The sequence below is a fragment of the Topomyia yanbarensis genome, chromosome 1, assembly GCF_030247195.1.
Source record: "Topomyia yanbarensis strain Yona2022 chromosome 1, ASM3024719v1, whole genome shotgun sequence".
Taxonomy (NCBI): domain Eukaryota; kingdom Metazoa; phylum Arthropoda; class Insecta; order Diptera; family Culicidae; genus Topomyia; species Topomyia yanbarensis.
Genome location: NC_080670.1, coordinates 212,915,580 through 212,927,391, shown reverse-complemented (window position 1 = coordinate 212,927,391; position 11,812 = coordinate 212,915,580). Strand labels below are relative to the sequence as shown.

General features: G+C 44.2%; 1 protein-coding gene across 1 annotated transcript; it reads left to right on the top strand.

Moving 5' to 3' along the window:
* Nucleotides 1-458: 458 nt before the first annotated feature.
* LOC131691708 (sterol regulatory element-binding protein 1) lies at nucleotides 459-5,375 on the top strand. Its single transcript, XM_058978319.1, has 6 exons — nucleotides 459-1,143; nucleotides 1,286-3,540; nucleotides 3,600-4,099; nucleotides 4,158-4,272; nucleotides 4,541-4,714; nucleotides 4,773-5,375. Exons 1-6 carry the CDS (start codon nucleotides 1,029-1,031, stop codon nucleotides 5,124-5,126), a joined length of 3,513 nt encoding a protein of 1,170 aa, XP_058834302.1. The 5' UTR covers nucleotides 459-1,028; the 3' UTR covers nucleotides 5,127-5,375.
* Nucleotides 5,376-11,812: the final 6,437 nt, after the last annotated feature.

Below are 11,812 nucleotides of genomic sequence, written 5' to 3'. Positions count from 1 at the left end.
CAACCGACATAACCCTACAAAATGAGCCGGATGAACTTCGTTTGACAATTCTCGGTGGTTTGTTTACAAGGAAGTTACGTGAGTTCGAATGTAACAAATGAGCACCCGCTGCACTCGCTCTCACGCAACTGACAAAGTAAACAAACCACCGAGAATTGTCAAACATGAATTTCATTCATCATGAGTTCATTCGTGTCGTCATCTTGTAGAACTCAATATATTTATTGGCAGCGAAAAAAGAGAGCAAGACATGGAGGTAGACGAACAATACAGAAATATGAAGTAAAACAGTTTATAACCGCTGCCTTCTGATGTGTTCGACGGAGCTGGCAGCACTTGATCAGACGTTTCAAATTTTCGTTTTGTTCGCCCTTCAAGATTTTCCGCTTTGTCAAACATCGGCACCCGAGCGCCCGCGGTTCGATTCCGCTCCGTCGTCAAGTAAGTCAAGTCAGTTTTTGTTTTGACATCGTTGTGAACAGTTGTGAAAGTTTTGTGTAGTTCAACGATATTGCGTTGCAATCGATTAAAATAATTGCAAAAAATCTATAGCAATAAACAATCGGAAAAGGAAAACAGTTTCGATTGAGCATCCAGCCAATGGCTGTTCGATTTCAATCGTCGCAGAAAAGTAATCAACCTACGAGAAGGACGATTCGCGATCGTTGAAATAAGGACTTCAATAATACTTCATGTGATGCAACTCGGCGAGGTTATGTTGTCGGGTGTGACGTCACCGTCGTGAAAAATCATACGATACTTCGTACTGTGCGCTGATTGGTGGAAAGCATCGGTGATCTGATGGTGTTTTGGTGCCGCGCGCCACCCCGCATCCACGAGTTCGGTTGTGTTGCTCTCGTTTCATCATCACTGGAAGAATATTGACCGCTGTGGAAAAAATAGTGCTGGAAATAGTGATTTCTAAATAGCAAAATAAATTTTAAAAGAGTGCTCGGTGCATTTGAAACTAGAAGGTAGCGAAAGTTTATAAGCGAAGAGGATTGAAAAGAGCCAAACGTTATTTTAGAATGGATGGAAGAGGCGGCTGGGGTGTCTCCCAGCCCGGAGACCCCATAGGCATGGATATCGGGGAAAGTGTCCTCAAGGGTGACGAGCTGGATATCAACGATATTGGTGATATGTGTAAGCATTCAAAAAAGGTTCAGAAGTTTTCGAATTCAGATAGAAAAGAATTGGATTTTGTTTTTTATAAAACAACGCCCTTCTAGCGTTCCTCAAACTAATTAACTTTTTCATGTGATGTTAATATTTACCCCTTTTTCAGACCAACTGAACGAAGAACGGCTAATGATGATGATATGTGGAGATTTTCTTGATCAGGATAACTGGCAGGACACCGAGATGGACCAACTGGCATTTAGTTCGACCTGCAAGCCAGCGTTGAGTTCATTGGACGAAACTCCGCTATTGAACGATATTAAACAGGAAGATCCCAATTTGCATAAAAACAACGCTTATCCGCTGCAACCACAGCAATTCTATAACGATCTTGTTTCAAGCGACCCGATGATATCGGTTAGCAGTCCTGGTTCGAAACAAAAGTTATCCCCGCAGCCGATGAGTTCTACTCCCACGGTCAAACAGGAATCGATTTTAATTCATCAACCACCAGTGACCGTCACAAGCACGGCTGCTCCTACAATTGTCGCTCCAAAAATATTGACCCAAAACCGCACTAATATTGACGCCAACGGATCCACAATTGTGCTACCGAATGCCGGAACGCGCAACGGTTACTCCTACGTCAAATCAATTGCTCCGGCCGTTAGCGCACCCACAACCACTCCAACAAACATTCTCCAGAATATTCAGCCGGCTAATGCACGCGTTCGCAATCTTTTAACCGCAAAAACAACTACTGTTCCGACAACGACCGCCACCGCCATCCCGGTGATGCAGCAAGTTTTCACCTTTCACAGCGGAGACAAGCAAGTCCTGCTGCAAGCGAATCCAGCTACCGTGGTGACTACCAACTCGCAGAATATTCATACCCTAGTGAACACCCCGAACGGTCCATTTATAACTACCGGAATCCCGTTGGTTTTGGACACATCTGAAAATCCCGGAAAGCTTCAGATCAATCGTCTTCAGCAGCCGGGTCATCAGTCCTCCAGTTCGCATGGCAGCCCGCAACCGAAAGTGAAAGAGGTTAAAAGATCCGCTCACAATGCCATCGAAAGGCGCTACCGTACCTCCATCAACAGCTGCATCATCGAACTGAAGAACATCGTCGTCGGTCATGATGCCAAACTCAACAAATCCGCAATCCTGCGGAAGGCTATCGATCACATTCGCCACCTGCAGAAGCAAAACAACACTCTCCAGCAGGAGAACGCGTATCTGAAGCGGACGATGACCAATCAGAAAAAGTCGCTCAAAGACCTGCTGATTTCGAATGTTTCCGACGAAATGGTCCCTGTCCAAGGTCAGATAACGCCACCCCGAAGCGACGAGTCGAATTCATCCTTATCACCGTCGCACAATTCCGACAACTCGATGCCACCGTCACCGTTCGGAACGAATTCATCCACCGGTATGGACGAATCCCAGCACGAGGAAGTACTCATGTCTAGCGTTCGAGGAATGTCGGCTCATTCGCGTTTAACGCTGTGTATGTTTATGCTGGCCGTTTTGGTTATTAACCCGTTTGGTAGCTTTCTGTCACGCAGCACAGGTAATGAGGAACTCGATCCCGGAACTAGCCGACGCATTCTTGCAGTAGATGAGCCGTTTTTCTCGTGGAGCAGTTTCACGTCGTCGATTTTAATCTTCCTGCTTAATTTGGCGCTACTCGCATTCAGCTTAATCAAAACACTCGTCTATGGAGATCCGATTCTGCCGGCACGGTCCAAAGCATCCACGGAATACTGGAAACACAAAAAGCAATCCGATTTGGACTTTACCCGTGGAAACATTGCAGCATCACTACAGGAAGCGAAACGTTGTTTAACCGCTTTTGGGGTGTCCATTCCGAGCAGTCGGTTGGAAACTGTAACGACAACCTGTTGGCAGTTTACCCGAATGTTTCTGCATCGTATCTACATCGGACGGTGGCTGTCCCGTCGTACCGGCGGTCTCTTTAAACCGGAATCCCAACGGATGGACGCACTGAATTCGGCCAAAGAACTTGCCCTGCTGTTTCATCGACTGAATCAACTATATCTGGTATCGGATGAACCGGAAGTTAATGGTTTGATGATGTCGCTGTATGCGGTCAATATGGCGGAGGCAGCTTCCAGTGTGATATCGCCGGAGGACTTGATAGAAATTTACATAACGGCTGCGCTGCGAGTGAAGAAAAGTTACCCAAGATACATGCACTACTATTGCCGGTACTATTTGGCTAAAGCGAAACAGGTTTGCAGCGAGTGCGATCGGGTTCCCGGTAAATTTGGTTGGGCGTTCACTTCCTACGGATTCCGGTTTTTGACCAATCACGCAGTTCGCTTCGAAGATCATTCCGAGTCGATGTTTGCCATGCTGGGGAATAAGGCCGATCCACTGGAGTACATGATGAGGGTAAGTTGATTACTTGGGTCGTTTTAAATGATGTAAGACGGGTTATGTTTTTCCCGTAGGACTACCGTGAGAATCTGCTGCAGAAATCGATCCAGTGTTTGGTTGGTTCCGGTCAGATCAATCGTAAGCATGCCAATGCAGCTTTCGCTCAACAGTCGCAGGCTATTGCCGCAGCAGAAGTGTCCGCAGCCGGGAAAGATTCGACAAAAGATGATCAGTTGGACAATGGCAAGGGTTCGACTCCGGCATGTTATCCGTATTCGGGATGTCAGATAAGCAACGTGCTGCATTTTACCCAACTGCTGCTGGACAGTCTGAGTGTGGAAAAGCATCCGGTAACCTTTGATCGGTGCATTCTCAGTGGGAACTGCTGTCAGGATCGATTGGCCCACTGGTGGTCAAGTTTGCTTAGCATCGCCGCCTATTGGCTGCTCGGTGAGGAAGGTGAATCGGAGCGGTTGTATTCCCACATTGAGAATTTGCCACCGGAACTGTCGAAGGGAGAAGATACGTTGCCGAAGGCTTTATTTGCTGCTTTCCAGGCTAAACGGGCTCTTTTGTAAGCTGGGAGAGTTAAAATATTAATGATAGCAACTGTAAAATTGTTATTCCCACAGGAACAAACCACACTACGATTCGGTTGCCGTTTTCCAGAATTGCAATGCCGGTAGCCAATTTTTGGAAGATAGTTTGACTACCAACATCTGCAAGAGTCCGATTAGATTGAAAATGGTGAGTAGCGATTATGATCCCTTGTTAAATTTGCAGATTCCAGGCTTGTTCAGCGATCCCGATACTCTTCACGTGGGTGCATTGTAGTTGCATTGCACTTTTGCGTTCGATATACGGGTGCAGTACTTCTGCAATGCAAACCGGGTGGAGAGGGCTTTCTTCAAGAGAATTTTATCGTCTTTTTGAATAGTGGTTGACAGTATAAAACTATTCCACAAACGTTCAATTTTTTCGGAGAGGCTTTAAACAAACTCTATTTTATTATTAGCTGGCTCAATTACTCGCCTGTGACTGGCTGCTGGAAGCTCGCACGGCCCTGTGGGAATCGGACAACGAAAAATTCCAAAGCCAGTGTGGGGACTACGTCCCGGTATCCGGAGTCGTCCTGGCTAAGTTCCAGAAAGATCTGAATTCGCTGCGCATCGTGACAAACGATATTCCGGTTCGTACCTTTGCGTTGCTTTCTAGTACATAAATAGTTGGAATTTCAACATTTCCAGAACGCCCAATCGCGCCTCTTCCTGTACGAAGCCGTCTGTCGTCTGATGGCCGGTGCAGCTCCGGGACCGACGCAGCAGCTGTTGGGACATAGTCTGCGACCACGCTACTCCCGGGCGTCGATAATCTGCAGCGGGAAAGATCGCAACGCCCAGCTGGAGGGAGGCCGGGAACGTGCAGCCGCATTGTATGTGGCCTGTAAGCATCTGCCGGCACCCTGTCTGTCTTCGCCGGGTGAGCGGGTTAGTATGCTGCATGAGGCTGCGAAAACGTTGGAGAAAATTGGCGACAAGAAGCGACTGCTGGAATGCTATCAGCTGATGCGGTCGCTGGGCAGTGGCACCGTCACGAACTAGAGCGAGTATGCTTGTTTGCCGGGAGATTGAGGAATGCTGACACTATTGCTGATTTGAGTAATTTCAATTATTGGCTTATTTATTGTTGTGTTTTATGTTTAAGCTATCTCTAAGAAGAAACTTGGCGCTTTGAGCGCAGATTAGATGCTAGTTAAACTTTTTAATTTAAGCATTTGCGACAGAAAGTAGGATAAGTTTAGTATGTAAAATGCTTCTGGTTACAATAAATGTTTGTAAAGTAGTAGAAAATCTCAGAAGTGTCTAATTAAAGACGATAAACCCTCGATTGTTCACTGTCTCTAGCGATATCCGCATCTACAGACGTAAAGAATCAAATATTCCTTAAATTATCGCATCCAATAATAGTTTTTTACCCTTGGTTGGTTCCATACTCGCGTAGTCTTCTTCAAACCGCATACTGTATCTGCGCCAGTTCTTGTGTACCCCGGATTAAAATCTGCAGCAAATCATACTGGTACGCAGTGTTGATGTCGATGTGCTTGACGAGCTGGTTCCTTCGCTATCATCCGGACTGTACGGAACAAAAACTTGATCGTAATCATTTCCATATAAGCAAATCCCTGTGCGACCAACGACCTTGTATCGTACAACCTGTTCGAAATCGACTTTCTTGTACTTGTACACCTACTTGCAACCAACCATTAGGTTGTCGGAGTACCTTGGTAAGTGTCCACCTACCATTTTCACGTTGGATTGCCATTTCTTCGTACATGGCCGCTTGTCACTTCTCAATTGCTTCACTGTACGTTCTTGGCTTAGTGCGCGTGTTCACGGCCAGGCCAATCACATTGCGAAGGTCTACCGCGCGCTCTGTGACTGTCGCACATTGCCATGAACAGGAATTACTGCAGAGTGCTCCTTGTGCACTGGCACTTCCTCGCTGGGATTGTCCTCGTCATTTTCGTCCAATCCGAAAAATTCACAAGTTCAACGCTAATGGGGTCTTTTATGATTTTTACAATAAGTGAAAATAAAAAATTACTATCAAAGTGCCTATCCATCGAGTCTTGTTGACGCAGCTTGCAGCTACGTGTTGAGACCTATTTCCTCGGCGGTGAAACTTTCTACCGTAGCTTGGTGCACATTCGGTTCTCTCTCGCTTTTGTTCACGTCAATGTTGTTATTGGTTCTGCATTCATGTTGCTCACGATCGGAGGTTCTTGTTTGTTTCTTGTGCATAAGGGGCGTTGTTGTAGATCTATCTTGATCGGCATTTGATTCTTTATTGATGGTGTTGGTTTGGAGGCATTTGGTATAGACTTTGCTACTTCACTGTTGAAAAAGGCAGTTGGTTTAGTGGTACTGGGCACGATCGTTGGTTAATTTGTGTTTGTTATTGTCCGGTCCGCAGTAGATGGGTTAACAACGCGTTGTTGCTTGGCATATGACGACTGTGTACCGGTCTTTATCGTAACAAATGGGATTTCCTTAGTAGCCTCTGGGCAAGGTTTTTCGTGGGGTATCGGCTGATCACAGAATTTGCACGTAGGAAGCTGCCCTGTGTGCGTGATCAATGTTCGCTGAGTAAATGTAATACCTTGGGATAGCTTGCATTGAATAGTCAGATAGAAATGATTAGGTTTTGTCGGACGCATTCTCACCACACGAACGCCGTTGCAAAGACCTGGGAAAAATTGTTTTCCATATCGGATTTCTCCGTATATATTGACATATATTTTTTGATGATACCAGAATTAGTACGGGGTCATGTAGCTTTACTTCAATAGGGTCACTGTCCATATATGTTGAGTTGCCGACTAAAATGTCATTATATTCGACGACGTATTTTAAGTCCTTCTGCGAAGCAAATGATTCTGCTTGGCTTTTGTTTTTGAACATAATCAGGACCTCCTGACGTAGATGGTGGAATTGCACATCTGTCACTTCTGCTATGTTGAGCTTCATGTTCACCTTCAACAATTGCTCCACTGCACGAATCGATGGTCTTGCCAGACACTTCGAAAAGTCAACAAATTAGAAACTGGGACGGGACATGCTGCTTTCATTCTGGTTCGCATATTACTCACATGCTTTCTCATTCTGGCTGACGCCGGTTCAAACTGACGTTTCAGATCTGGATCAATTTTTTTCTATCCGCAGGTCCCGTCCCAGTATAGAAGGAATAAAATTTTGCTTTTGCAAATAGACAAAGCGGTGCACGGGTAAATTTAATTACATACCCCGCAATAGCAGCGTCTTACTGTAGACCGTTTCCGAAGCTTGTGCGCTTCATTCGTAAGGTTTCATCTTCACGACCGCCAGAGTGAGCTCATCTTCGTTTCGCGCTTCCAAAACCGTCGTCAAACGATTTAACGAACGGCTTTGAAAGTCTTCGCAGTACCAGTGGTACCTGTAGATACTTTTACATCTCGAAACCAGCATTTTCGAGACGCGTCCACTGCTTTTTGATTTCCGCCAGGTACGTATCCATGTTGTCATCTATCTTAATGTTCGGGTTGGCGATCTATCGGAGTAGGGTCATGGGCGGCCCCAGCATGGTTTTCTCGGGGTGCTCCTTCAGCTCCGTCCACGTTGTATTTGCCGTCGTCTTGTCAATAATCAGCACATATTGGTTCTCAAAATCATCGAAAATGTTGGAAGTGTGAAGAATCTTTTGCCTTCAGCTAAGGAAAAAGTCTTGGGTGCAACGCTCAACTCCTACTTAGCAGAAGGCAAAGTATGCTTAACATTTCCGTTCGATTATGTCTATATGAGTCTGCCTAATCCTAGTTTTCCGTTCTAAGTTTATAACTGATTCGCTCTAGAATACCTATCCGTCTTTCAATTTCATTGCTTTCGTTTCTCTTAATCTTAAATTTGCCGAAAATAGCCAAGTAATCGATACAATGTTGATGGCTGTAAATTCAACCATTTGTTCGTGTGATAAGCCTTTTCAAATTCACATTTCCTTAATGCTCTAGGCGTTTATGCCAAATAATAGCATTTCCTTCCATTTTTCCTAGACATACCTTTTCAGTTTTGTTCTGTGTATCATCCAGGGGTGGCATTGCGTATCTCGAAACGAAATCTTGTATGAAAAAGTCGATTCGAAATTTTTCCATAATGTCGTCCCAGTTCGTACAGACCATTGATGCGTTTTCCTCGCGCAGTCGATCCACCATGCTTATCTTTAACCAGAACAGTACCATTTGTAAAAATCGCCAATTTTCCAGCGGACTCCACCTTGGACAACGAAAGTACCTTGGAATGCCGATCGGACATGACAAGAAAACATTTCCAGATTTATTACAATTTACTTCGATGTTGTTTTTAGCAGTCGAATTCCGCATTTTCTCGATTTCTCGCAGCTCTGAGACTGCTGCCATGTCCCTTATCATGTGCTGCGTAGCTCCACAATCTAGGAAGCAAGGGAATAGTAGAAAAACTAGAGTTTTTCTAGGGAATAGGCACCAAACACAGATCCATTTGCCTCACCTTCTTTTGGTAACGCTCACCGTCGAGCAAATTTACTTGCTGTTCCATAGTAGTTGCTTTTATCTTTGCCAGATCGAGTCTGTCTAAAGGTATCTTCACATCGAAGGCTCCCTTCTGACGTAATAACAAAGCAACATTCGCAGCCGCTATCTTCTCTCTGTGCTGAACCGACTTCTTCTTTTACTTCAGTTTGATGCAAGCAATTCCGTTTTCACGTGCCATTTTACCACATTCATAGGACTGAAAATTCATGATGACCATGTACTGTAACGGGGCATCCTTCAGCTTACTAACCGCACCATCGAAAAATAATCTTTTCACTTGCTCTAAACTCATGGCTTCAAATTCATCTTTCTTTATTGCTGACAGCGTACTAAGTATATGCTTATACTCTCAAGGGATAGCGACGAGCAGCGTGTACAGTCGTGATTCGCTGGTTGGACACTTTTTAACTGAACCGCTATTTAGTTGAACCTTCGCTAATTGAACTATTGTCCAACTAAAAAGCATCTGAACATCAATATCTCATGTCAAATTGACTTTAACAATCTATCTAAAAATCTTTTACGTTACTAATGTGAAGACATTTGGAGAGTTTTTGACATTTGTCAGTCGGTCCAACTAGAGAGTTAAATTCGTTAGTTGGCCATGGCTGTGGCCCAACCTAGGGGCAGATCACTTGTGATGCATTTTAAAAAAAATCAGCGAAATTAAATGCATTTCTTTCCATCAAAATAGAAATTCAAAATGTATTTTGCGTTGCGTGTAAGACGTCAAAATCCCGTAAAAAACTAGCCCTATATTCAACTGAACGTCGAACAAAGTGGATCAGCGTAAGAAGATTGTTAAACAAAGTTTTGTGCAAGGGAGTGCAAAGTTGATGAAAAAATGGAAATTAAATGCATTTTTTCTAATTTGATGCAAATTTGTTATAGGGTTACTGTGCCCCAATTCATCTTAGCACCTCTATTCATCCCACCCATTTGAACACATTAGTTAGAGCAGTGTCTGCTATCTCTATTCAACGCATTAGCTCAAATGGTAGGATGAAAAAAGGTGCGTTGTACTCGACTTTTCGCTTCGCTGTAACGCGAGTATTTTACATTTTCCAAGCCAGATTTTTTACTGATCTGCTTCATAAGAACGAAGCAAAGATGTTGATGCCTATTTAAGAGCAATCCAACCAATGAGGGCTGAGTTATCAGCGAAATAGTGTGACATCGTGACTAATGAGATGAATAAGGGCACGTCTACCCTACATTCCTAGAGTGATCTGCCACTAGGGCCCAACCAACGAATCACGACTGCATATACGTCCAGCTTTAGCAATTACCTCTCCCATACCTTCCAATTGTCGAACGAGTTCTGCATGAGCGTCGAATAATTCCTTCGGCGATGCATAACGCCAAGCCTCCAATGTGTACAACTTGTCCAATCATTGCGACGGCTCCTTTTGGCTGAAAGACGTCTCACAATCGGCACGTAATCTGTAAAATTAATTTCTATATAAATCTATAGCACAGGCTAACAGACATAACACTCAAACACAAGGCTTCGCCCGCTTTAACGGTCATTTTGAATATATTTGTAGTTGGGACTGTGGCCACATTTGAAATTGTGGCGCCACTAACATGGACCACTAGTGAAAAATTGTTCCCAAACTTCAGGGGTAACCCACTAGCAAATTAGTGTTTGGGACCGTGAATAAAAGGTGGAGCTAGTGTTTTGGGAAAATTGTCGAATCCATGTTTTTTGAGGAAATTCCCTCATAGTGTTATGTCTGTTACTATAGGCCACGAAATTGCCACGAATGATATATGGTTCTTAAAAGACGATAAAAAGAGTTGCACTCACCTTAAGGACACTTGCCGTCGTCATCATACGATCACGGGAATGACTTGAGGGTTCTCCTTGGAGTTTCCTCTGTTGGCATTTCTTTCTCCTTCTTTTTTCCAAGTCGTCTCGGTGCCAACCCTTCGGTTGGCCGAAGTTAGTAAGGCTCATTCAATTGCTGCCACTAATCTTCCTCTGGCTCCGCGAAATCTTTATGGGACACGACAATCACCAGCCGTCAGTATCTGCTCATCTGGTTTGTTTTCCCGGTAGCTGTAGATAATTTTACACCTTCTATTCTGAGTGGCCACAATAGATCTAAATGTTGGTCGCAGTGGTCCGTCTCTAACAAAAAAAACTGAGTAGCAGTCTTGTTCCTCAAAACGAGTGGATTGATATCGTCTGGCTTCAGCACTTGCACAAAATTGTCCGGAAGTACACCGGTCCTGCTGGCAACCGTCAAAGTACCTTCTCGCCATTTAATGATGGCACCCTTCCTCAGCGACAGTTCATCTGCTTCTTTTGCCGTGTCGTCGTACTCCTTACACAGACTAGGAACTTGTTCTGAACTGTTAACGATCCCTTTTCCATCACTGTTCCGTACGACACATCGGTGACTAATAGATTTGCAAAAAATAACGTGAAACGTCTCTTCCATGTTCGCGTGTCGTTCGCGATAGCGACCGCTACTTTGCTATCAAGGGAACCGTGCTTTCACTTGAACGATTGACCGGTTGTAGGAAAATCACTTTTTCCTTCCAAAAACAACTAGCACTTACGCGAAATGATGCCGAAAATGCGGATGTTTCCACAAAAAATAGCTCCGACAGTCGACGTGAATCCCTTCGTCCCCACGTCCGGTCTTAGTAGCCAGTGAAATTTTTGCTTGTCAAGCGAGTGTTTTTGGTTCGCACACCTTCTTCTGTCGGGTATGCAATGCACGCTTATAATAATTACCTCAATGAACGATAAAATTAATTTTATAATTTTACTCATTTTGCACATTGTCTTATGTGGTTTCTGTTTGAAGCGAAACTGAGTCAGTTTCTAACTCCAACTGCTGTCAAAATGTATGTACTGACAGCGGTTGGGGTTAGAACCTGACTCAGTTTCGGGTTCAAGCGAAATCGCCATTAATGAGCAAACTTAAAATTTTTTATTTGCATGCTTGCAGGAAATAACATGTGCCATTGCATCATCCTCCGGTGCTAATCAAAATTCGTTTCCCGCTCTATCCTCTTCTTTGCCTTTGAGATTGCGCACTATTTTTCTTCCGAAGAGTGAATTAACGTATGAAGAAGTCCTTCTTGTTTAAGATACAGTACCATTCTTTTCACCCAAAAGGGAAGACTTTTTTATCTCCTTTGAAGATATGAACAGCCACTCTTCTAACTGGG